At 39.1% G+C, this 27,981-nt stretch overlaps 1 protein-coding gene and 1 non-coding gene across 3 annotated transcripts; both read right to left on the bottom strand.

Moving 5' to 3' along the window:
• Positions 1-725: 725 nt before the first annotated feature.
• Positions 726-7,619, bottom strand: LOC122052629 (serine/threonine/tyrosine-protein kinase HT1-like). Of its 2 annotated transcripts, XM_042614255.1 has the most exons (7): positions 7,427-7,619; positions 6,728-7,290; positions 5,206-5,338; positions 4,849-5,044; positions 4,025-4,149; positions 3,387-3,545; positions 726-1,180 (listed from the first exon to the last, which is right to left on the bottom strand). In XM_042614255.1, exons 2-7 carry the CDS (start codon positions 6,961-6,963, stop codon positions 890-892), a joined length of 1,140 nt encoding a protein of 379 aa, XP_042470189.1. In that variant the 5' UTR covers positions 6,964-7,290; positions 7,427-7,619; the 3' UTR covers positions 726-889. The 2 variants fall into 2 exon arrangements, with proteins under 2 accessions (XP_042470189.1, XP_042470181.1); XM_042614247.1 differs by having other exon boundaries at positions 6,728-7,619.
• Positions 7,620-23,308: 15,689 nt separating this feature from the next.
• Positions 23,309-23,415, bottom strand: LOC121994106. Its single transcript, XR_006115585.1, has one exon. It is a non-coding gene; the product is annotated as a small nucleolar RNA R71 (small nucleolar RNA).
• Positions 23,416-27,981: the final 4,566 nt, after the last annotated feature.

Genomic DNA, 27,981 nt, shown 5'->3' with positions numbered 1-27,981 from the left:
CACATGCTATCCGTGAGGAGGTAAATTGAGAAGTTGTAATTGATCAGTGTGGAAAGGATTTTTTTTTTCCTTGACTTTGCCAAGATTCGAATTTTTGTCCTATGATAACAACTCACTAGCCAACTCAACCTTACCCGAGGATAATTTATTAATTATAATAAAAATAATAAACTCAGTTAACCTCATTGACTATTTCTGAGGATGACCGATCCGACCTCAAGGAATTTTTTCACTCACCACTAGGGTAAATCGGAAAACGCACGTGATAGGTAGCCCAAGAGTTTAGCATCCTTTGCTTGCGCTCCCCATTTGAAGAATTTTATTTTATAAATACACCATAACTGAGATCGAATTATGGATACGAATGATAATTTAAATATCCTATCGTAACATCGTGATCCCGGAGATCAATTTATTAATTATAATGAACAATGCGATGGGTGTTTTTTTTTTAATTAAAAAATCAAAATTGGGCGCCTACGATTTGAAAAAAAAAACTTCTTGATATTTGCTCAAAAATAATTGAGCGTGGGCTTGGTGGAGTTGGCTAAAAGCTCCAACTCCAAGGCGTACTTGACAGCGCGTGATCCGTCTCAGCTCTGGTCCACGTAACCTGCGTTACTGTGAGAAGCGAGAGTCAATATATGCTGCCAACAATTATATAGCCTCGAAGACAAATCACCTCTTAGATGACTGAAAGGATAACTCGCATTAATGAGCAAAAGTAAGTTAGAATGTCAGATTAGATATCTATAGCTTGCATAAATATTGTCGTCGCTAGTTTTTCTTACAACATCTGCCAAAAATATAGCATGATTTCTCCTGTATTACATGTTACCTATACTTCATTAGTCGTTCACAGGGAAAAGTACAAATTTCCATTAATTGCTTATGCACTACTGCTGCTTGCCTTTTTTACAGCGAAGAGCTGACGAAGAAAGCTTAACTTGCCTCCCCTACGTGCAGAAGTCGTTGTAATGGCGCCACTCGTGCTCATCAGGGATGGAAAGCTGGTCTCTGATTCTGGTGAAGAAGCTTGTGGGAGAGTGTAAAGGAAGGCGTTCAGCATCCGTATAATCTGGCTGAAGCTGGGCCGTGTGTTAGGATCCTCCACCCAGCATGATTGCACTAAGAAGACCAGCTCTGGTGGGGCATCATCAGGTAGTGGTGGTCGCATTTGCTGCATCAGATCATATGAACAATCAACGGAACGAAGATAATTTTTTCGACATTCAGTACCACTTCTCTCTCCTTTTTTTTTTTTAATTAGCACCGGGTATCCAATTCTTAGAACCAATTTCTCTCTAGCTATTATATGACAAAAGTTGATCACTGTTTCAATCAGTTAAAAAAAAATTTACTTCATGTGAAAGTATCATAAGAATGAGCTTATTCTACAGAGCAACGATAACTAACAAATATAAACTGAAAGCATTATCTCTGTTGCTGGAAATCAATAATCACCCAAGAAAATATCTGATTTATGTCATATCGGAGCTTAAAGAATTAATAATATTAAGAGTTCTGATAATTTGAACGAAACATCCAACATACAAGCACCTCTCATTCAACTTATTATCAAAGAATAAAAGATGAAAAATTCTAATGCTGTGCGAAACCATGTATTGACTACTGTACTAATCTAATACCATGAAACGTCAGGTATATGAGCAACTTGCTCGAGTTATCATTTCCAGTGCAACTTCATGTTTATGTCAATTTTATATGTCTCACAGCTAAATAAACAAGAGTTCTACGAATACAATCACCTCGAGCAACTTCATCTACAATAATCTTTCATTAAGAAGTGATTGTTCACTTCCTTACTTCCAGCTTCAACTTCCTGTTATAATCTTTGTAAATCTTTTTATTCCATTAACAGACTAATTGCTTTAAATTAAATTGTCCATAGGAATTAGAAAATTGAAATTTTAAGAAGTTTTAACAATTCTGGCATTTTGCAATGCTTAAAAAATGTATTGTCTTTGTTCCAGATTTATTTCCCTCAATCATTACACATTAGACAGCATTCTTTAGCAGAGCTTATCCAATTTCAACTCCATTTCTTTTAGTTAAGATCCACACCATACCAGCAATAGATGCAAGTGAAATAATCATGAGAATCTGGTAAAAGACAATCTGTAAAAGGTCTAGATCCATCCTAATAATTAAAGGTGACAACAACTTGCAAGCTAGCGACATCCACGTTTGTAAAATATAGGCATGTGATTCACAACATTATAAGAGGGAAAAGTAGATTAGAGACGGACAGAAGCATAAAGCCTGTGTCACACTCATTCATTATTCTCATTTTAATGCATTTAGTCTATAATGTGGTTAAATAATATTCAAAGTAAGGACCTTTACATTTTGAAGAAAAATAGAATATTATACCTAGAAGAAAGTGGTTCTTAATAGTAACAAGACAAATGAAATTTTATTGACGTTGAGCAACACAAGCACAAGTATCCATGATCCACAATCATCACTACAAAGCCAATATCACATTCATATTTTGAGTCAATTGTGAATCCTACAAGCTCTGATATACTACATATATTCTAGAGGTAGTTCACAACATTATAAAGGGGGAAATTGACCACGTAAAGACGGAGTACCTCTACTCACAGGAATCACATATCCAACATAGTTTAAACAGATATGAATTCAGAGCCTGTTTACCCAATGGGAGAGGAAAGGAGTAGAGTCTCCCTCACACCATTATTTACCAACATGATTTGAGCAATGAAATGAGCAGAGTGACTCGAGTCCAAATTCACTACCAAATGCATCAGCCAATTTTTTTAGAAGACATGGAGAAGAGAAGATAGGGGAGGTAAAAGGACATAAATAACCTTTATTTTAACTAAAATATACTTAACAATTCAAGGGTGTTTTGGTTAAATAGTATTTTTGCCACCCACATCTCCTCTCTGCTGATTCTGTGTGCAGGTAAACACTGAAAGGGGCAAAATCCTATCCTCTCCTTCCCCTTCTACTCCTGTTCTTCTTCCCCTTCTCTCTCTCCTCTACTCCTCTCCCTCCAGGTAAACAGAGACTTAAAAATCTCATTTTCACATAAGATTGTGTAGAACACATCCAACAATATCACAGGGTATTGAGTACACAATAGAGTCAATTATTATGATAATGATAATTCAGAAGACAAAAGGTATACTTTCGTGTTCAAGTGTTTAGTCTTTTTACTAGTTCACCAATAACTCAAAGTTTAACTCCACAAGTAGGACTAGTTTAGCTAAACTATTCACCTTTCACTTTGATATAGAAAAATGAAATATCATGAAAAGAAAAGCGATTAGGAAGTAAGAAGGCTCAACAAATGATCAGTAAATTTACAAGGAATTTTGATGTTGAAAGAGGCTAACCTTAAAAGCTGCAGCATATGCAGCCTGCAAGTTAGACATGCCTTCAAAAGGCATTCGGTTGGTCAACAACTCCCACAAAACGATGCCAAAGCTGTACACATCAACCTTGTTGGTGTAGTGCTTCTTCTCACCACGACGCAAAGTCACAGTACTATATAACTGCAGGATACAACTGAGGTGGTTCAAAGAAATTACTAGGAGACTGCATCAATGAGGTCTCATAAAAAAAAATGAAAAGACCACATCAAACAGAGATTGCAGAGTGAACAATGAGCATAGACAGGAACAAAAACTTTAAAATGTTCACTTTCTCTTGGGCCTACCATAGATGACCATAATCCCTTCCTGCTTTCTCTTTTTTCCCTCAATGTTCCCTCCATTCTTTCTGTAGTAAATGCATCATGAAGCATATAGATTTGCTATTGGTGTTTAGGTTTCTACCCGTAAAGGAAAAAGATTTTCACATAAAAGTGAAATCATAAACAGATGGCAGATTACCACTTATACAAGACAAAGCTCTATATATGATTGCATGATGATATTCTTCACCCAATACCATTCAATCCATAGTTAACCAACATGTAAAAGACTAAAAGAAAGATAAACATGTATAATTAATTGAGTCAAAGATATATCACCTCAGGAGCCATCCATCTATAAGTCCCAGTTTCAGCAGTCATCATCTCAGTAACTGTTTCTTCTCTTGCAAGTCCAAAATCAATGAGCTTCACATTATTCTGATTTGCAGTAAGCAGCAAATTATCTGCACATTAACTTGAGTATTATGGCATTAAATAATAATAAAGACACAAAACCAATGATAGGCAAGTGACATTATGCAGCTTGAAGATTTTAAAACACAATAACACTAACATGTATAATTAAGAACAATGACAGCTATTGATCCTGCATATGAACTAAATAGACTGTAATAAGTTGCATCATATTTACCATTGACTTGAACCAACGATGTGTAGTCCATGATTTTGATTAAATCATTGTTGTTTTTCCAAACATGTATCTCAGGCAACAAAAAGAAAGCCTGAAATTTCAATGAAGTTTTACTATTATGGTCGCAGATAGCATCATTTACTTCCAATTGGAGATACTATGCCATGTAAATTTCTCTGCAATTATGCTAGTATATTAGATAGCAGTCTCTCCAGCATTAGTAATGTAACCCATAACACCCTACATTGATATATATTATATATATGGGTGTATGTATATACACATAAATCAAACGATTGAATTGCACATTTGTTGATAGATACCCACAAGGAACAATGAAATGTAAATAAGATGTTTCCTTCAAAGATATCTCAATACAAATTTCAAAGAGCAATAATTTTGATACTGTTATTTGTTTAATGGTCATAGATAAATTTGTACAAGCTACAACTTAGATTTTGAATGATGCAGATTCTAATGCAAAATAAATTTAAAAAGGGTGAATACAAACCAGGTTTCAGGTCTCTGTGTATAATTCCATTAGCATGTAAACAGTCCATCGCGCGAGCAATGTCAATTGCAAAGCTTATTGCTTTATGAATTTCTAGTTGTTTGGGGCGGATGCTGCTCAAGTATTTCTTCAATGACATTCCTGGAAGAAGCTCAGTGGCAATCACCATAACAGGATCCTTGCAGGCACCAACAAACTTCATGAAAGAAAGAATACTTGTCATAATGTTGAAAAAGTAATGAAAATGCTAGGATTTAAATGTGAATGTTAAGCTAACATTCATATCCAATCCATCTTGAGAATTGAAACTATAAGGGCACAACATGATCAACAAATTAAGAACAATCATAAAAAGACCTGGACAAGATTCTCATGCTGCACCCTGGACATCATATTTACTTCTCGAATAAAACGAGCCTGAAGGGTCGCCTTCTCCTCAGGAGTGGTACCACTGTTGAGAACTTTGATAGCCACAATTTGGTCATGGTACCTGATTCAAAGAGGATGTAACAAAAAAGTATACAGCCATAATGCATATCAAACATGCTTTCAAATGAGATAAGGTACAGTATTACTGAGGGCATATAGGCACCACCCCTCTCAGCTTTACCTCAATTTTAAGTATAAGTGCCCACTTACGCGATTTAACTTTGCACAGAAACCCATATTTGAGAAATGGAATTGGAGAACAAACTTGGACAATGAATATTATGTTGATTAGAAAGTCCATTTTAAGTTCCCATGTTTTCTACTTCTGAACAACTAAGAAAGAGGTTCAGCTGAATCAGGCCCAAGCTCCTTAGTGTATGATTATTAGAAGGATGTTGAAGAAATCCTCATATTAAATTAAATAATTTCTAGTTCATGAATTAGCTTTGCAAATAAGAGCATTTCATCTTATCTTGTTGATATGGCAATCCAGTCATTCTCCTAGCATTGAGATTTACTAACCAGTGGTGAACTTTTCCTCCATGGTTCTATGTTGAGTTTTGCATTCCCAAACTGTTTTATTTCCCATAGTAATGATCAAAGAATGAAAAGACACAATCAATACCACTTATTGACATTTGGTCAACAAAAATAAATTTATGTTATGGTCATGGCGTCTTAAATAGCAAAACATTTTATTCCTCAGTTTGTATATTTCCTTTATGATTGAGTGAGTATTAGCTTTAATTTTCACTCCTTGTTCAATATGCTACTGTACTTCGCCTTTCAACATACAGATGTAGAGAATTTTTTAGCTCCCATAGGCCAAGCCCAAGGATCTAAATTAGTAAAAGAGGAATAGAAGAACTTTTTGAGTTGAAAGCTATGAAGGGAAAAAAAATGTTTTCATTAACATCTTTGGTTAGAAGGGTGATTAAAAGTGATTCACAAGCACTTTGAATTTGAGAAAAGAGGAAATAAAAACATGAGGTGTAAAAATTATTTATCAAAACAATATGAAGGAGCCTTTGGAGTTCCTAATAGGAACCTCCTTTTTATGAATAAATTAAAATCAACCTTACTTCCAAAATAGTACTATATAGGGAGGACTCCAATTTAATGTGTCAAAGTGATATGGTTGGACATTTTGAGGAGTTCCTATCAGAAAATCTACATGATCTTTTCAGATGCTGACAAGGAGCTCAAGAAAACACTAGCTTTGCTACTTAATCAGTATAGATGTGTGTACAAACTGTCAGAACCATATACTTATGTTTTCAGATAACAGCCATGGGAAGAAAACACAAAAACAATTCAAACTTCAAAAGCTAACTCCGGCATCATTCATCTGGAAAATAAGTATCCACAGAAACATTCAGTGTATTCTACCAACAACAGGAATAAAACAAGTCAATAAAAAATGTTGATCCAATTGATTTCTTGAACTTACTTCCCCTGATAGACTTTCCCATGCGCTCCCTCTCCAATCTTGGCTCCAATATAGAGTAATTTTGGATCGATCAATAGGTTCTCATCAATATCGAGCTGTGAAGACGCATAAGTACAATTTTTCCCTAACGCATCCTGGTCAAGCGCAAGAGAATCATCCGATACTCTGTTCCCTCCCGGTCGCCTGAACTCCTCTTCATTAATTTTGCCATCTCTACAATTATCGATGCAGCTCATCTTTCAGAGAGGAAAAGCAGAAATTTCCTAGAAGCCCAAAAGTTCAGAGACCCTTTGAGCTCCCACAGTCCGCAGAACCAAGTTGTTTGGCAAGGTATCAAAACTGGAGATGGGGAAAACCTGACTTTTCTCTCCTTAACAGGGATCCTCAGTTCTCCTCTGTGTTATACTTTCCATTGAAAAACAGCATCCACATAGCGAAGAACCAATCGATTCTTATCTTCCCTGACAAAAAATCTCAACCCCCCTTACAAATCTATACAAAACCCTAACTTTTCTCCTTCAGACCATGAAGCCGCCTTTCTTGATACTGAAACTTTGTATCAGCTAATCCAGGAACACGAACCGAGAGTAAATGAAAGAGAGAAGAAAAAATACAACCACGAAAGCAGAGAGAAACTCGGACTCCAATTTGACGCCGGCCACCGCATCCAAAAGCGGCACAAGTCAGAGAAAAACTTACAGTCGACCAGCGCGATGTCAAACAGCTTCAGCAGAGTTAAGGAAGCCCATCCACCGATCCACGACCACCATTGCAAGAACCCCAAAGGCCGCTCGACTGAAGCTTTTGAGAAGAAACCTCTCTCCGATCGGGCGTCGGAAAGAAGATTTATGTCCCGACCATGGATCATCTTGGACAGCGGCGGGGGCTCTGCTTTTTATAAGACGAAGAGGCGTGGAAATCGCAGCGCCAATAAGAGGCCGTCACGTGGTACGGCAGTGGTGGGAAAGGGCAGATGCTTCCTCTTCGCGATTCCCGATTCCCGATTCCCGATTCCCGATTCCCGATTCCCGATTCCCGATTCCCGATTCCCGATTCCCGATTCCCGATTCCCGATTCCCGATTCCCGGTCCCCTCTAAAGTTGCCCGTTCGCACTCCTCGATTCCACACTCGGTTCCCGAAACGCCCATGCAAGTCACGTGTCGATAATCTGGCCCTTCTCTCACCGTCCGATGCTCGATGGATGCTCATGATTTTCTTTAGAGACATAAACAAGTTAAACTGGTCGAGCTATTTGAATCTTAATTAGAAAAATTCATTCGAATTTGTCCATTCGATTAAGTTAATGAATTAAATTCGAGTTTAATTTTGAACTCAAAAATATTATCAAACTGAACTCGAGCTTAATAATATTTAATTCATGAACTCGTAAATATATTTATTAAGAGGTTCATTTATATATATAAAATATTATTAATTATTATAATTAATTATCTTAAATAATTCGAACTAAATTAGTTTAATTTTTAAACGACTTTTTTTCGAACTAAGTTCAAATGGAGCTCAAACTATTTAATTTTATTACGGGGTTAAACTTGAGCTTAAAAACTAAAGATTTAATCAATCTCAAATTGGGCTCGAGCTTAAGTATTAAAGATCTAAGCTGAGCTCGAACTTAGAAATAATAAATTGAGTCCGAGCCCAAGCTTTTACTGTTCAGCTTTCGACTCATTTGCTCTCCTAATTATCTTCCTCCACCGATCCAACCAACGAAGACGGCGATCTCATCGCCCGTTTCCCTTGCCCGGTTTGCTTTGGGTCTAATTTCGGAGGTCGTCATAATCATCCCATCGACGAGGTTCTAGAAAAGTCAACCGCGACACCGAGCCGGTTCAAACCGCCCGAAACCCCGGTCCAGGCCGTTGCAAATTTTCAAAACGGGACACTCATTCAAATTAACTCCCCAACAACCTGGCGAAACATCGCACCTTCGAGTGGAGTGTAGAGTCTAACCAATCAAATCAAATGAAATTACATTACATTAAATTAGACGAAATGGCGTCCGAAGTTTAAGGCCGGCACGCTCAAAGGAAGCAAACGCGCCATCACGTGCTGGTGGAATCAATCCCTTTTTTAATCCACAAAAAATAAAATAAAATAAAAATAATAAAACAATGAGGTAGTGTGGAGAAGAATGGTGTTATTTGTTAGCTTTATGTCACTGTTACATGGGATGATGGACACCCATTTTGAAAAGAATAATCGTGAAATAGTCGGCAAAGGCGCACCTTAGTGCTTTATGTCACAATTACCTCGCGACACCATTAAAGAGATAACCAATATATATATTTTTTGAGATGTTTTATGGTGGGATACTTTCATTTAATTATATCTAATATCTTCGTTTATTTTTTTAATAAATAAGATTTTATATTTTGCATACAATTATTCTAATATATTTCCACTGTAATTGTTTTTTTTTAAAAGAGGATGTAACTTTTTTTATTGATCAAATCACGACTTAACCGATCTTCTAGACTCCCTTCCCATGTCAATCTGATCAATCATTTAGATGTGATTGCCATCTTAATTTTTTTTTGTTTTTTTTTCCTAAAGCCATTTAAACTGGTGAGGATGTTGAAGCATTTCCATCACGAGGTCTTGACATGTTCATCAATATTTTTTTAATTGACATTACATTTTCAATTCTTCCAACCTACTCTGTTCCATTCCTTTTTATTATTATTATTATTATTATTATTATTATTATTATTTATTTCTTTTTAATTGACATTAGGTACTAATTCAAAGGATAATCGATCCAATTTCATAGAAATTTTTTATTGGCTACCAGAATAAATTGAAAACGCTCGCAGCAAGCGATCCATCAGCTCAACGTTCTTAGGTTAACCATCGAAATTTATCCGTTAATTCACCAAAGTTGGAATAAGATCATTAGATATCTGAAAAATTGAAAAGACGTTCTACCCACTATAAAAAACCCTTATTACTAACGAAAAATTCTGTCGTAATTCTGTCGCTATATTGGTTTAACAATGAAATTACGATGAAAATATGGTAGTCGGAAGATATTACATCGGAGAGTTTTGTTGGTGCAGATTGTAGCAGAATCGAATCTGAATTTTGATATTATCAAAGGTTCAAGTTAAGTCATGTTGTGATCTAATAAGTTGACTAAATGTGCAGGCTGCTTATTCAACTTGGAGAAAGTCTTAGCAGATCATGGAAACTCGACAGAAAGCCCGAGTGGGTCGAGAGGATCCAACACTTGGCAGGGAAACTCGATAGGTTTGGAGGACTGAAGATCGAGAGAAAGTCCTGGTGGACCGGTCTGATGATAAGCGGCAAAGTTCAAATAGATCTGGAGGACCAATGTTTGGCAGGTAAGTTGAGATAAGCAACTAAAGGAGAGCGACAGTGAGGACGTGTTCCGGGAGGGAACAAACTCTAGGTCGCTGATTCAACTGAAGAAACCGGGAATATTTTCAAGTTGAGATAAAGACAGACTTACTATCTATTATTACTCATGCATCTTACTATTACTGTGCTAACTTTGTTTTTTAGGAACTTTCGTTCTAACTCTGTTTTTTAGGAACTTTCATTCTAACTCTGTTTTGCAGGAACCAAAGTTTATCAGTCGACCAAACCAAGTTGATTCAGACTAGAGATCAGTCGAAGCAGAGTTTGGTAAAGTGACTAATCAATCGACTGAACCATGCAGACGTGACACAGATTAAATTGATCAGAAGCAGAGATGGAAGGTATCCTTATCGATTGACCGAACATAGGGATCAGCCGACTGAATGATCACTCCATTAATGATGCATTAAGTGTGAATCTTGATGAACAGGGAAATTCACTATTCGGTCGACCGAATAAAGGGATCGGCCTACTGAACCATTAAAGCTCATTAAATGTGCGAAGATCGGATCTCAGCAAAGAAGGAAGAGAGTGTGATCAGTCAACCAATAGGAGGTTCGATTGACTGAACTTATCAGTCTACTGATAGGTTTATCAGTCGATCGAACGATGCTTATAAAAGGGGAGCTCAAGGACTGAGGTAGTGTATCTGTTTTCAATTCACCTCTGTGCAAAGCTGTTGTTTGTGCTAGTACTCTACTACTCATTTTCAATCAAGCTGCTACTCAATCTAAGATCTTATACATTTCATTGTACAAATTGCTTCTTTCCGGAGGTTTAAGAAAGAATGGCTTTAGTAAATTACCCATTGGTGTGATCAAGGATCGCGGGTCTTGGAGTAGGAGCCAACTTATGCTCCGAAGCAAGTAACTGAAATGTGTCTTTATTTTCTGCTGCTTATTCTGATTTATCTTTACAATAAAAGAAAAGTTTTTAACGTGTGATATTCACCCCCCTCTCTATCATATCTTTCGATCCTTTAATTGGTATCGGAGCCAGGTTGCTCTGTAATTACTTAACCATTTTTCGAGTAATTTTAAAAACTTTTTCTTTTTCTTTAAAAGTGTTTTCTTTAATTCATAAGTAATAGTTTTTTTCTTTATGCCACACTATTAATCCCAAGACGAGAGTCTTGAATATTTTTTTTTCATTTTACTCTTTATCACAAGGATGTCGAACTCCTACCAAAAAGAGTACAACACCGTCCACCCACCATTGTTCAAAGGGGAGAACTTCAGCTATTGGAAAAACAGAATGGAATGTTACCTTAAATCTGACATCGAACTTTGTTTCACCATATTCAAAGGATACACTCCCCTGATGGTAAATGGAAAGATAATAGAACCAGAAAACTGGACTCCCCCGATGATAAAAAAGGTACAACTAAACTACAAAATAATCAATACAATATAGTGCGGCCTGACCATGGAAGAACTGAACAGAGTTGGGCCTTACAAAAATGTAAAAGAATTCTGAGACCATCTGGTAAAGCTGCATGAAGGAACTGACGAATCTAAGGTAAATAAAAGAAATTTACTATTACATAATTTATTTAATATTAAACTACTTCCTGGAGAGACGGCCATGCAAGTACATGCTAGACTAAAAGATATTCTCAATGGCTTACATCTAATCAGACATAACCTGGAGAATCACAACATGATAAGGTACCCACTAAACGCCTTCCTGAGAAATGCTTTATGGGCATCAATAGTAGATGCATACAAAGTTTCAAGGGACATTTCCATTCTTAAGTTAGATGAACTTTTTTGTGAATTAGAATTACATGAACAATCTAACTTGAGTCAAGATTGTTAGGAGATCGGTGGCCGGCTTGAAGGGGGGTTGGATAGACGGCGCCCCCAAATCGTTCGCTTCCTACGTTGTTAGCTTGCGCAGCGGAATAATACAAAAATAAACAAGCTAAACAAAATAGAAGACAAGAAATACAAACCAAGCTACACGATCATTTACGTGGTTCGGAGATAAAGCTCCTACTCCACGGCGTGTCCGTAAGGTGGACGATCCCTATCCGTCGGTGGATTACTCCCCGGAAGACCTCCGGCTAGCTCAAACCTCCTTGTGGGTGGAGAAATCTCACCACAAACTCACCAAGACCTCTTGGACACAAGGGAAACTCTTGAGCACTTGTAGACTACTAATTAGACCTTAACCAAGTCTAATTTCGTCACAGATAACCAAGCTTCCAAGCCATGGTTATATAGGCCGCGGGTTGGAAAACCCCGCCTACCAGTCGACTGCTAAAACATGCAGTCGACTGCCCTCTGTGAAAATTCGACCGTTACATCCCAACGGCTCGATTTCACACTAACCGAGCGACTGCACCAGTCGATTGCTAAAATATGTAGTCGACTGATACAGTACTGCTACAGTAGCACTACAGTACGGCTACAGTAAAATCCTAAAACTAAGAATTTACTCAGAGTACAATCTCTCATGCACTCGTACCCTCACCCTTATGACTCATTTGACGCTTCATTTACAGCTTTGACCTCTTTCCTTCAAGCCTACTTCCTTTGGCTCTCGTCCTTCGTATGCATTCAAGCCCGCGGCTCATCCCCAATGCCATCCTTCGCGTATGCCTCGAAGTCGCTTCCCTCGGCCCTTGTCCTCGATGCCTTGTCCACGGTCCCTCGGATGCTCCATCCTTCACCAGACCCGAAGCCATCAACCTGAGTCACATGTGTATCCTGCAAACCTGCACAACTCAAATACACATATCAAATACAAGGGTGAACCTAACTTAAACCTTTTGCCCAAACACCAAAACACATGGTCGCACGGACCATTAGGATTGCTCCAACAATCTCCCCCTTTTTGGTATTTGGCAATACGTTTAAGTTAGGGAAAATAAATAGCAAATAAACATGCTAATACATACAATGGACTTATGATGCCAAGGCTACACACTTGGACTTACTCCGCCGAATGGTCTTACGATGCCAAGGCTACACACTTGGACTTACAACGCCGAATGGGCTTACGTTGCCAAGGCTACACACTTGGCAACCGCCGTAACAATGCATCATGCATTTGAACCTATCCCAAGGCTCCTCCTACACCTACGCTCCCCATGAGCAAGGATTTTTACAACGGGCTTTTTAAGAACCTATCCCAAGGCTACCCCTACGCAAAGGCACGTTCAGGTTTTCCCAACTAAACCTTACTTCTCCCCCTTTGCCTAACATCCAAAAAGTCCTCCAACAATATCCCAATTGTTGAAAACTTGTCATTCCAATTGACCCTAAACTCGTGTGTTTATCCCCCATGGATTTCATACACTTGTATGAGTTGACTTGGTCAAAATTCAGTGCTGAAGACAATTTCAGACTGGTATCAGTCGACTGCAAGAAGTATCAGTCGACTGGTCGCTACTGGCTGAGCGAACAGAATGTTTCTGTTTCCAGCCAGTCGACTGCTAAAACTAGCAGTCGACTGGCACAGTTTTTCAGCCTTTTTCAGCATTTCTGACCCAATTTCAGAAATGCACCAATAATTCCACAGACCTCCAAAAATCTCCAAATTTTATGGAGAGGTCTGTTTTACCCATGTCTACTTGGGAAAAATACATTCAAAAATGTATCTTATACCAATCCCAAAATTGACATAAAACTCAAAACTAGCTAAATGGTTCAATTTAACCTTGACCTAAAGTCCTAGTTTTGGCTTCCTCTTGATGTATTTGCCCATGTCAACCCACAATGCATCCCTAGCATTGATTTATATGGCATCTATACATCCAAAACTAATTATCATGCTATATGACCCCAATGTCATATTTCTTGTATGAAACACAATCCAATTATGCCAAATCCCAATGTTTGAGACTCAAGTCCGTCTCCAAATCACTTGACATAATTCATGGCCCAATTTAGACTCCTAAGTAAAACCTACTTGAAATCCATTGGCTATGAGTCCCAAATTGACTCTTTGAGCTCCCCCTAGAGCTCTTAGCCTTAGCCACCTCCCTAGGTGACTCATCCACAATGGCTAGGCCATTCCGGTGCACCTCCGGTGACACTTGGCCTACAAATCTAACTTTCTTAACCTTGGACACTTTGTCCTTGGTTAATTTCTCCTTACCATTAAATGGCTTTCCCTTGACATTTATTGGCTTCTCCTTGATATAGTCATATGCAACCCTAGCATAAGACTTTCCCTTAGCTTTGGAGACCTCTCCCTTGTCATGATCATTTGCTACCCTAGCATATGAACTCTCATTTGCCTTGGAGGGATTAGATCGGTATCCCAAGCCCGATCTATCATTGTTGGGTCTTTGGCTACCCAACATCATCCTTAATTCCTTAGATCCAACATTGATTCTCTTAAGGAATTATTCTAACTTATCAAGCTTTCCCCTTAAAGCTTGATTCTCCTTCTCTAGGTTTCTTACCCTAGAGTTAATTTGTCCAAATTAGACATTACTAGACCTACCCTTCCTAGGCATGTGTCTCCCCTTCTTGGGATTAATGCATTGGGTCTCCCTAGGTCTATTGTTTCTAGATTTTTCATGCATAGATTTCCTAGGGTTTTGATCTACATTAACCCTATTCCTATCATGATATCTAAATCCAAAATTTTGCATGGGTAAATAATAACACTTATTTCTAACATGCATGAGAGTATAAGAATTTAAATTTGAATTACACTTCAAATTAGGGTATACCTCCCTTACCCTTGAAGCTCCCCCTTGATTTGAGCTCCTCTTCTTCTTCTCACACTTCTTTAGATGTTCCAACTTCTTGAACTCTCCCTTCCTTGAGCATCTTGTGTGGTAGTGTCCAAGTTCTCCACATGTGAAGCATCTAATGTCCTTCTTCTCCTTCTTCTTCCTACAACTCAAATTAGATTCTAAAGAGATTGAATTGAGTTTAGGAGATACCTCTTTCTTACCCATAGGACATCTACTCTTGTAGTGTCCCTTCTCATTGCACCCGAAACAAATGATGTGATATTTTGACTTTGCTTCGGTGGAGGTGCTCACTAGGTTGACTTCTTCCAAGATTTCTTCTTCTCCTTCTTCACTTGTTTTGGATTCTTCTTCAACCTTTGAGGATGTGGATGCTACACTTGTGGATGACCTTTCTTCATCCTTTTCCTCAAATGTGACCAAATTTACTTCCTCTTCTTCTTTTGATGTTGAATTGGTCTCCACATCCGATTGCTCCTTCTTCTCCTCTTGGACCACTTCATCACTTTCTTCAGATTTTTCATCTTCTTGTGTAGGCAAAAATTCCTCCCATGGTAATTTCTTCACTTTGCTCCACAATTCATGGGCATTCTCATATTTACCTACACCACTTATCACATTAGGAGGTAATAAATCAATTAAAATTGCTATTACCTTTGAGTTTGTCTCCGATCGTGAGGTTTGCTCCTCCGTCCAATGTCGTGTTCGGAGCTTCTTTCCTTTCTTGTCCTTTGGGACTTTGAATGACTCCTTTACCACCATCATGGTGTCCCAATCCGTGTTGAAGAAGATCTCTATCTTCACCATCCAATAGGTGATGTCCCCAAGGCTTCCTCCTTCAAACTTTGGGGGTTCAATCAAGCCGGTCATCTTTTACCTCTTTGGCGGTTAGTCCAATAGAGAGCGTCCTCGCTCTGATACCACTTGTTGGGAGATCGGTGGCCGACTTGAAGGGGGTTGGATAGACGGCGCCCCCAAATCGTTCGCTTCCTAAGTTGTTAGCTTGCGCAGCGGAATAATGCAAAAATAAACAAGCTAAACAAAATACAAGACAAGAAATGCAAACCAAGCTACACGATCATTTACGTGGTTCGGAGATAAAGCTCCTACTCCACGGCGGGTCCGTAAGGTGGACGATCCCTATCCGTTGGTGGATTACTCCCCGGAAGACCTCCGGCTAGCTCAAACCTCCTTGTGGGTGGAGAAACCTCACCACAAACTCACCAAGACCTCTTGGACACAAGGGAAACTCTTGAGCACTTGTAGACTACTAATTAGACCTTAACCAAGTCTAATTTCGTCACAGATAACCAAGCTTCCAAGCCATGGTTATATAGGCCGCGGGTTGGAAAACCCAGCCTACTAGTCGACTGCTAAAACATGCAGTCGACAGCCCTCTGTGGAAATTCGACCGTTACATCCCAACGGCTCGATTTCACACTAACCGAGCGAACAGAGACATTCTGTTCGCTGCCAGTCGACTGCCCCAGTCGACTGCACCAGTCGACTGCTAAAACATGCAGTCGACTGCTACAGTAGTGCTACAGTACTGCTACAGTAGCGCTACAGTACTGCAATAGTAAAACCCTAAAACTAGGATTTTACTCAGAGTACAATTTCTCATGCACTCGTACCCTCACCCTTATGACTCATTTGACGCTTCATTTACAGCTTTGACCTCTTTCCTTCAAGTCTATTTCCTTTGGCTCTCGTCCTTCGGATGCATTCAAGCCCGTGACTCGTCCCCAATGCCATCCTTCGCATATGCCTCGAAGTCGCTTTCCTCGGCCCTTGTCCTCGCTGCCTTGTCCACGGTCCCTCGGATGTTCCATCCTTCACCGGACCCGAAGCCATCAACCTGAGTCACATGTGTATCCTGCAAACCTGCACAACTTAAATACACATATCAAATACAAGGGTGAACCTAACTTAAACCCTTTGCCCAAACACCAAAATACATGGTCGCACGGACCATTGGGATTGCTCCAACAATCTCCCCCTTTTTGGTGTTTGACAATACGTTTAAGTTAGGGAAAACAAATAGCAAATAAACATGCTAATACATACAATGGACTTACGATGCCAAGGCTACACACTTGGACTTACTCCGCCGAATGGTCTTACGATGCCAAGGTTACACACTTGGAAACCTGCACAACTTAAATACACATATCAAATACAAGGGTGAACCTAACTTAAACCCTTTGCCCAAACACCAAAATACATGGTCGCACGGACCATTGGGATTGCTCCAACAATCTCCCCCTTTTTGGTGTTTGACAATACGTTTAAGTTAGGGAAAACAAATAGCAAATAAACATGCTAATACATACAATGGACTTACGATGCCAAGGCTACACACTTGGACTTACTCCGCCGAATGGTCTTACGATGCCAAGGTTACACACTTGGACTTACAACTCCGAATGGACTTACGTTGCCAAGGCTACACACTTGGCAATCGCCGTAACAATGCATCATGCATTTGAACCTATCCCAAGGCTCCCCCTACACCTACGCTCCCCATGAGCTAGGATTTTTACAACGGGCTTTTTAAGAACCTATCCCAAGGCTCCCCTTACACCTATGCTTCCCAACTAAACCTTACTTCTCCCCCTTTGCCTAACATCCAAAAAGTCCTCCAACAATATCTCAATTGTTGAAAACTTGTCATTTCAATTGACCATAAACTCGTGTGTTTATCCCCCATGGATTTCATACACTTGTATGAGTTGACTTGGTCAAAATTCAGTGCTGAAGATAATTTTAGACTGGTATCAGTCGACTGCAAGAAGTATCAGTCGACTGGTCGCTACTGGCTGAGTGAACAGAATGTTTCTGTTTCCAGCCAGTCGACTGCATGTTTTAGCAGTCGAATGGTGCAGTCGACTGCTAAAACTAGCAGTCGACTGGCACAGTTTTTCAGCCTTTTTCAACATTTCTGACCCAATTTCAGAAATGCACCAATAATTCCACAGACCTCCAAAAATCCCCAAATTTTGTGGAGAGGTCTGTTTTACCCATGTCTACTTGGGAAAAATACATTCAAAAATGTATCTATCACCAATCCCAAGATTGACATAAAACTCAAAACTAGCTAAATGGTTCAATTTAACCTTGACCTAAAGTCCTAGTTTTGGCTTCCTCTTGATGTATTTGCCCATGTCAACCCACAATGCATCCCTAGCATTGATTTATATGACATCTATACATCCAAAACTAATTATCATGCTATATGACCCCAATGTCATATTTCTTGCATGAAACACAATCCAATTATGCCAAATCCCTAGGTTTGAGACTCAAGTCCGTCTCCAAACCACTTGACACAATCCATGACCCAATTTAGACTCCCAAGTAAAACCCACTTGAGATCCATTGGCTATGGGTCCCAAATTGACTCTTTGAGCTCCCCCTAGAGCTCTTTGCCTTAGCCACCTCCCTAGGTGACTCATCCACAATGGCTAGGCCATTCCGGTGCACCTCCGGTGACACTTGGCCTACAAATCTAACTTTCTTAACCTTGGACACTTTGTCCTTAGTTAATTTCTCCTTACCATTAAATGGCTTTCCCTTGCCATTTATTGGTTTCTCCTTGCTATAGTCATATGCAACCCTAGCATAAGACTTTCCCTTAGCTTTGGAGACCTCTCCCTTGCCATGATCATTTGCCACCCTAGCATATGAACTCTCATTGGCCTTGGAGGGATTAGATCGGTATCCCAAGCTCGATCTATCATTGTTGGGTCTTTGGCGACTCAACATCATCCTTAATTCCTTAGATCCAACATTGAATCTCTTAAGGAATTGTTCTAACTTATCAAGCTTTCCCCTTAAAGCTTGATTCTCCTTCTCTAGGTTTCTAACCCTAGAGTTAATTTGTCCAAATTGGACATTCCTGACCTACCCTTCCTAGGCATGTGTCTCCCTTCTTGGGATTAATGCCTTGGGTCTCCCTAGGTCTATTGTTTCTAGATTTTTCATGCATAGATTTCCTAGGGTTTTGATCTACATTAACCCTATTCCTATCATGATATCTAAATCCAAAATTTTGCATGGGTAAATAATAACACTTATTTCTAGCATGCATGGGAGTATAAGAATTTAAATTTGAATTACACTTCAAATTAGGGTATACCTCCCTTACCCTTGAAGCTCCCCCTTGACTTGAGCTCCTCTTCTTCTTCTCCCACTTCTTTAGATGCTCCAACTTCTTGAACTCTCCCTTCCTAGAGCATCTTGTGTGGTAGTGTCCAAGTTCTCCACATGTGAAGCATCTAATGTGCTTCTTCTCCTTCTTCTTCCTACAACTCAAATTAGATTCTAAAGAGATTGAATTGAGTTTAGGAGATACCTCTTTCTTACCCATAGGACATCTACTCTTGTAGTGTCCCTTCTCATTGCACCCGAAACAAATGATGTGATATTTTGACTTTGCTTCGGTGGAGGTGCTCACTATGTTGACTTCTTCCAAGATTTCTTCTTCTTCTTCTTCACTTGTTTTGGATTCTTCTTCAACCTTTGAGGATGTGGATGCTATATCTTCCTCATCCACACTTGTGGATGACCTTTCTTGATCCTTTTCCTCAAATGTGACCAAATTTACTTCCTCTTCTTCTTTTGATGTTGAATTGGTCTCCACATCCGATTGCTCCTTCTTCTCCTCTTGGACCACTTCATCACTTTCTTCAGATTTTTCATCTTCTTGTATAGGCAAAAATTCCTCCCATGGTAATTTCTTCACTTTGCTCCACAATTCATGGGCATTCTCATATTTACCTACACCACTTATCACATTAGGAGGTAATAAATCAATTAAAATTGCTATTACCTTTGAGTTTGTCTCCGATCGTGAGGTTTGCTCCTCCGTCCAATGTCGTGTTTGGAGCTTCTTTCCTTTCTTGTCCTTTGAGACTTTGAATGACTCCTTTACCACCATCATGGTGTCCCAATCCGTGTTGAAGAAGATCTCTATCTTCACCATCCAATAGGTGATGTCCCCAAGGCTTCCTCCTTCAAACTTTGGGGGTTCAATCAAGCCGGTCATCTTTTGCCTCTTTGGCGGTTAGTCCAATAGAGAGCGTCCTCGCTCTGATACCACTTGTTGGGAGATCGGTGGCCGGCTTGAAGGGGGGTTGGATAGACGACGCCCCCAAATCGTTCGCTTCCTACGTTGTTAGCTTGCGCAGCGGAATAATACAAAAATAAACAAGCTAAACAAAATACAAGATAAGAAATGCAAACCAAGCTACACGATCATTTACGTGGTTCGGAGATAAAGCTCCTACTCCACGGCGGGTCCGTAAGGTAGACGATCCCTATCCGTCGGTGGATTACTCCCCGGAAGACCTCCGGCTAGCTCAAACCTCCTTATGGGTGGAGAAACCTCACCATAAACTCACCAAGACCTCTTGGACACAAGGGAAACTCTTGAGCACTTGTAGACTACTAATTAGACTTTAACCAAGTCTAATTTCGTCACAGATAACTAAGCTTCCAAGCTATGGTTATATAGGCCGCGGGTTGGAAAACCCCACCTACCAGTCAACTGCTAAAACATGCAGTCGACTGCCCTCTGTGGAAATTCGACCGTTACATCCCAACGGCTCGATTTCACACTAACCGAGCGAACAGAGACATTCTGTTCGCTGCCAGTCGACTGCCCCAGTTGACTGCACCAATCGACTGCTAAAACATGCAGTCGACTGCTACAGTATTGTTACAGTAGCGCTACAGTACTGCTACAGTGAAACCCTAAAACTAGGATTTTACTCAGAGTACAATCTCTCATGCACTTGTATCCTCACCCTTATGACTCATTTGATGCTTCATTTACAACTTTGACCTCTTTCCTTCAAGCCTACTTCCTTTGGCTCTCGTCCTTCGGATGCATTCAAGCCCGTGGCTCGTCCCCAATGTCATCTTTCGCGTATGCCTCGAATACGCTTCCCTTGGCCCTTGTCCTCGCTGCCTTGTCCACGGTCCCTCAGATGCTCCATCCTTCACCAGACCCGAAGCCATCAACCTGAGTCACATGTGTATCCTGCAAACCTGCACAACTCAAATACATATATCAAATACAAGGGTGAACCTAACTTAAACCCTTTGCCCAAACACCAAAACACATGGTCGCACGGACTATTGGGATTGCTCCAACAAAGACGAGAAAGGAATTACCTTGTATGCAGGATCAAGAAAAGAAATGAAGACCAGAATCAAGGATGAACCAGAAAGTGAGTTTGACTCAGAATCAACAAATGAAGAGGAGCTGGTCAATATGGTTAGAAAACTATTGACAAAAAGGAGATTCAAAAGAAGCACTAAGAAGACACCAACCAACCAGACACAAAATAAATCAAAAATAATTTGTTATGGATGCAACAAGAAGGAGCATTTCAAAAAGAAATGCCCTAATCGGAAGGAAGAAAATTTAAAAATTAATAAGAAGGAAGAACACCCTCAAAGTGACATGGGACGAGTCATCTTCCAAGGAGTCCGATGTGGAAGAGTCGAAGTACTCGAGCCATCTTGTCCTTATGGCAAGAAATGAAGATTCTAAGTCTGAGGAAGAATACGAGTCCGAGACCGACACCGAGTCCGAGAGAAACCATGGATCTGTATCCGTTTCTGAAGGTCCCAACATGTTACTCTTTTATTCAAAGTCAAATTTACTTAAAATAGTCAAATGTCTATTTTAAAAATTAACAAAATCCAAAAAACAAAATAACTTGCTACTTAAGGAAATTGAGCACCTTAAGGAGCAAGTTAACTTGAGTAACTCGACTAACAAAGTTCAAGTCGGAACTTCAACTCAAGTTGCAAAACTTGAGGAAGAAAATTCTAACTTGAAAGGTCAAATCGTGCGACTTAAGAAAACGTTGAAAAAGTTTAAACTGGGATCCAAATGTCTAAACATGGTACTTGGGTCGCAATGAGCCGTGTACAATAAATCGGGACTTGGCTATAAACCAAACAAAACCAACACACTATATCTGTCTTTAATTAGTTAAAATGTTAGAAGTCAAGTCCAAGCATGGGCTCCAATAAAATGCTTAACCAAACCAATCAGACCAAATCTTTATTTGATCCCTAAGAGTCAAATTCACTACTTAGATATACCATATCTAAGCTATGATTCAGGGGGAGCAAATAGAAAAATTATTCAACCAACTTGATTAATCAATTTTGCATGCTTAGGATTAGGTTTACTTTCTGCTTAGAACAGTTAGTTAAAAATGTTTACCAAACCCTAATAACATAGCATCGGAATGGATTGAGATGATGGTACGTCAAGGAAGCTCTGTTGAAGGCAAGTCTAGGCTGAATCTTGTGTATTCTACCTGGTGCATTAGACTTAGTAGATCTGAACGAAGCTACCACAGTCAAACATGGGTTAGTTAGACCAAAACCTATTATTAAAATTTTTGGACAGGACTAATTTAGAAAGTAGTCACAAAGTGGTCCACCGTTGATACACAATAAGACCATATGTCTCGCTACTGACTGAAAATTTATCCTTAGGAAGCTTACTTGATTGACCCAAAACTAAGTTTGAATCTAATATGAGTTCAACAACCTTCTTCAAAATTCTTAATCAAAAGTAATTTAAAAATAATTTTTAAATATTAATTAAACTTAATTAATTATTAAACTTAATTAATTAAAAAACTTAATTAAACTCAATTAATAACTTAATTAATTTAAAAAATCAGTCCTTGTGGGATCGATATCTTTTTATTACTGACGATAAAACCGTGCACTCATGGTGACGTAACAAGTTTTTTGCGCCGTTGCCGGGGGCTGTGTCTATAACATTAGAGATAATCATTTGAGTTTGACTAAACTTTTCTTTCTTTTCTATTATATACTTGTAACTAGACCTAGAAATTCTGTTTTTGCAATTTTACCTTGCATTGCTTATTTCTTTATCTGCAATCTTCCTTTTTGCAATTTAAAACCTTCAAATTTACAATCTTGCTCTTGTATGCATAGATATAACTTTGCAGGAGATCTATTACCCCTTGATTCAGAAATTGACAAGACATTTCATAGAAGAAGAATCTTCCAAAGACATCAGGAAGAACAAGAACATTCAGTTATGGCAAACAAACCATTGAAGGATTACGCAACACCATATGCATGAGAGCTTCGATCTAGCATCACCAGATCATCCATTGAAGCCAATAACTTTGAGATAAAGCCTGCAATAATCACTATGGTACAACATGACCAATTTGGGGGCAGACCACATGAAGATCCGAATCAACACCTTGAAGTCTTTTATGAAATATGCAATACAATGAAAATGAACGGTGTTCCAGTAGAAGCAGCATGACTATTATTGTTTGGGTTTTCTTTGAGAGATAGAGTCAAACAGTGGTTAAATTCTTTACCAGCCAATAGCATATCCACTTGGGAGCAATGTGAACAATAATTTCTGGACAAATTCTATACCCCTAGCAAGACTACTCATATGAGAAATTTAATAGCAAGCTTTAGACAGTCAGACTCAGAATCATTATTTGAAGCATGTGATAGATTTAATAATATGCTCAAACAATGACCACATCATGGACTTGAAAAAAGGCTAATGTTACATACATTTTATAATGACATCAATTACCATACAAAAGTATCCCTAGATTCGGTAGTTGGAGGGGCACTAATAAACAAAAGTCTTGATGAGGCCGAGGTTATTATTGAAAATGTAGCACAGAACCATCATTAGTGGGCATCAGAAAGATGTGGAGGTTATTCATCTATAAACCCAATTAAAGCATCAGGAAAATTTAATGTAGAGGTAATTACTTTGATGTCTGCAAAGCTGGATGCTCTTACCAAAAAGCTAGAGAATATGGGAATAAATTCAAGCATGGTCAATGCCATAGTATGTGTATGTGAGACATGTGGTAGCATAGACCACACTCAAGACTCATGCCCATTAAGAGCCATCTCTATGCAAATTAATCAACTTGAGCAGTGTAACGCTATTGTGGGCTACAATCAAAGGCGGAATAACCCATATTCTAACACATACAACCCTAGTTGGAAGAATCATCCAAACTTCTCTTATCATAATAATCAAGAGCAGGGACCATCCACGGGGGCTAGACCAAGCTACCAACCTGAACAATAAAGCTATCAACAACAACAACTTTCTCAAGGCTATCAATTTTCCAAATTGGAGAAAATGCTTGAAGAAGTTATTTCTAGTCAAAATGAATTGAAACAAGAAATCGAGCTACTTAAACAAAGAATGAATACTTCAGAGAAACACCAGAAGATGTAAGATTGCCAAATTGCTCAGATAGCTGCATCATCCTCAAGAGCACCAAGATAATTTTCTGGAAAACCTTATGTCAACCCAATGGAACACTGCAATAGAATTGAGCTTAGGAGTGGATGGACTTTGGGAAATCCTCAAATGACTGCTCCAAAAGGGATGAAACTTCAAGAAGAGCTCTTTCTTCCAACACTTGAACCAATTCAGATTCAAGATGATGAAGGGAATACCAAGAAGGTTGAAGAGGCTCTTCCACTCCACCCTCAAAGTCAAGCAATCTCTTTTCCACAAAGACTTACTATGACAAAGAAAGATGAAGAATTCGACAGGTTCCTTGACAAAGTTAAATACATCTATGTTGAACTCCCTCTAATTGACGCAATTCAATAAATGTCAAAGTTTGCCAAGTTTTTGAAGGGCATTATGCCCAACAAAAGAAGAAAGGGAGAGATCGAGACCGTAGCTCTAACAGAAGAATGCAGTGCTTTATTTGAGAAGAACACTTCCCCAAAGGTCCAAGATCCTGGAAGTTTTTATATCCCTTGCACCATAGGATTTGAATTCATTGAAAAAGCTTTCTGTGATTTGGAGGCAAGTATTAGCCTCATACCATATTCAATTTATAATAAGCTAGGTCTCAAAAACTTTAAACTTACTATCATGGCACTGCAATTAGTTGATCATTCTTGTAGGTATCCTATGGGTATTGTTGAAGATGTGCTAGTAGAAGTGGGTGGCAGCATCATACCTACAGATTTTGTTGTGCTAGACATGGAGGAAGACCCAAAAATTCTAATTATATTGGGAAGACATTTCCTTGCAACAGCTGGAGCCATTATCGATGTGAAAAACCATAAACTTTCTTTGGTTATTAGTAAGGAAAGGTTAGAGTATGATTTATCTAATTCTCCTAACCGTGTCTCTTCTTTCCTGGTAAGCATTTGTAGTGAGGCAGATGCTTACAAAGCTGAGAAATGGAACTTCCATCCTCATGAGAGGCCGCCGGATGAAGAACACAATCCGACAAATATTGGGAGAAGGCTCCTAATAAATAATGAGAAGTACCTCTACCCTCCGAGGGAAAAAATAAAGGAAGAGGAAGCAACATCAACCCGAGGAGGAAAATCCGTGCCACCTTGGGTATAATCCGTGGAAACTGAGATGGGGTCGAGCTAATGACCTTAAACAAGCGCTTCTTGGGAGGCAACCCAAGGGTTCTTTTTTATTTAGACTCAATTTTAGTTCTCTTTTTCATTAGTTAGTGTTTTTAAACTTTGGTTATTTTTGTTTTCAGGTTGTATATTGCCTCCATGAGTCGGCCATGATCATTTCATGGGTATGGAGGTGTTGGAAAAGTCAGAAAGGAGAAAATCCAGCAATTCTAGACCTAACAAGGCCCGACTGTGTACCCCACACGACTGTGTGAAACAGACAAAAAAGGAGGAGCATCTGGCCATGTATCTCACATAGGTTGTGTGAGCTAACCCAAGAAGATGATGGACAAGGTCGTGTGATTTGACACAGTCATGTGAAAGTTCCAAAGGAGAAGACGAAGGTGGCTGTGTGACACACACAACCATGTGAGGCTAATAATAAAGGAAAAGAACTCGATCGTATAACACACACAGGCCGTGTGAGCTCAATCGAGAGGGAGATGACACTGCCCGTGCCAATTGGCATGGACGTGTGGATCTGGTCGAGAAGAGGAAGATTTAGGCCGTATAGATCTACAAAGTCGTGTGGAATATAAAGACCTGGCCATGTCTATAAAACACGGCCGTGCCAAGACTGTGTCGACCACACCCCCAAGCAGAATTCTTTTTCTCTAACCTCTCTCATCTTCAACCTCCCTTCTTTTACTTCTCAGATCTAGATCTCCTACTCATTTTTCTCTATAAACTAGATCTAGTTCTAGATCTAAACAGTAACTCTTCTCCTCCTCCTTCCTCAAGGTCTAATTCTCCTTCCTTAAGATCTTCTTTCTCAAGATCTATTTTCTTTTTCTCAAGATCTCATTTCTCCAATCAATCACCTTACACTCTCTTAACTATACATCATGTATAATCTTCTTAAAAGGCTTCGAAAGGGAAGTGGCGGATCCAGCGGAGAAAAGGAACCATCAAGAGAAAAGCGTAAGGAGAAAGTCACAAAGGGCAAAGGCAAGAGAATGACATGCAACGAAGGTAATGACAATGAATTTAATATTGTCTTTAGAAATGATGATCATAAAGCTAGATTTAATATTCTTGTCGCAAGAAAGATTGTGTGCATACGATATATGGACAACTATTTTGGATATCTTAGGAATTAGAGATGATATGGATTGGCTGATTAGTTCTCTTGATTGGGATGATATTATGTACACACATCTACCCACATTTTCTCAAATTATCTTTGAATTTTTTAGCTCACTAGATGTCCACTTCACTAATGAGGATAATTATATTGGCAAAATTAATTTTAAATTAATGAATCAAGAATTTCAGTGGATATTTAGTGACTTTAATAGTTGTTTTGGCTTATCCACTGGCGGCTCTCGTAGGTTTGCCCCTAGGTTTAATTGGAATACTTTTTGGAACTCAATTACCGGATTGGATCAACCTTAGGAGCCCTCTAGAGCTAAAACTTCCCATATGCAAAACCCCATCTTTAGGTACTTACATCGAGTCATGAGTAAAAGTATCTTGGGTAGAGGGGAAAGTGATGGAGTTGTAAGAAAAGTGAAACTTTATGCTCTTTGGGCTATGTTGCATAAGATTGACTTTGATTCCGATTTCCATTTTCTACAAAACCTTGTGAGAGCCGGGAAAGCAACCTCGAGGTTGATTGTCTTTGGTGGTTTGATTACCCAAATAGCTATAAATCTGGGCTATAATCTAAACAAGGTAGACATCATCCATGGCAACAACATGATCGATATTGATGCATGTCTTGCTATGAAGATGATTTGCCGGGATGAGAATGAGTTTACCTTTCTTAAGAGAGACGGTTTCCCATTGCCTCTTCCTTGTTTCGAGTGGACCTCAGTTTGCAACCCTGCTAATTGGGTGATCACCGATTCAATTCCCAAGAATGTTCCCTCCTTGTCCGGAGACACCGAGTCCCACCTTGAGCCTTTGTCATCTGGACACCCACAGCCGTCCGGACATCCAGAATCTACTAGGCACTCTTTTTCCTATGGCACGAGCCACTCCAGATTTGATTTTTCTAACTTTCGCGCCTCTTTGGATTCACTTCACAAAAAACAAGAGGCCCAATGAATAATGTTGGAGGGTCGCTTTACTTTGTTGGATGATTAGTATAGAGAGGTGCAAGATCACTTTCAGTTTACAAGGAATTTCCAAGGTCAAGTGGTCGAATTTGTCCAGGATTATGACATTGATCAGGCTAGAATGAGAGAATTCATAGAGGCCATGAGCATTACTAGTCAACAAGTTGATGCCCTCTACGAATATTATAGGATCCTAAGTCAGTCTTCGGGCTTTCCTAGTTTTCCTTCTTGCCGACCACGCATACCTCCATTTCCCCGTCCACTATATTGATTTTATCGGGATGATGAAAAGTTTGAGTCTGGGGGAGTGTTTGTAACCTGAATTTTTTGTATTTTCTTTTATTTATTTTATATTTTCTTTTACATTTTTAGCATTTTCATTTGTTCTGTACTTTATTTTACTTAGCCTGCTTTCAGTTTTTGTTTATCTCAGTTTTGACTATCACTTGATTGTCTTTTGAAATATTTTATGACATATTGAGAATATCATTCCTCACTGCTGCTGACTTGTCTAAAAGAAAAATTGGTTGCACGTTCATATCTTGATTCATGATGTTGTGGATCTAATGCTAGTATATTTAGTGCACCT

The sequence above is a fragment of the Zingiber officinale genome, chromosome 1B, assembly GCF_018446385.1.
Source record: "Zingiber officinale cultivar Zhangliang chromosome 1B, Zo_v1.1, whole genome shotgun sequence".
In the NCBI taxonomy this organism is placed as follows: Eukaryota; Viridiplantae; Streptophyta; class Magnoliopsida; order Zingiberales; family Zingiberaceae; genus Zingiber; species Zingiber officinale.
This window is presented reverse-complemented; position numbering and strand designations above follow the sequence as displayed.

Bases quoted from the DNA above. Each gene is read 5' to 3' on its own strand.
- LOC122052629 (XM_042614247.1), bottom strand. From the start codon at position 6,963: ATGAGCTGCATCGATAATTGTAGAGATGGCAAAATTAATGAAGAGGAG. The intron at 5,339-6,727 runs GTAAGTTCAAGA...TCTTTGAATCAG, and splicing joins GGGAAAGTCTATCAGGGGAA to GTACCATGACCAAATTGTGG. The intron at 3,546-4,024 runs GTGATATATCTT...TGTATCCTGCAG, and splicing joins ATAGATGGATGGCTCCTGAG to TTATATAGTACTGTGACTTT.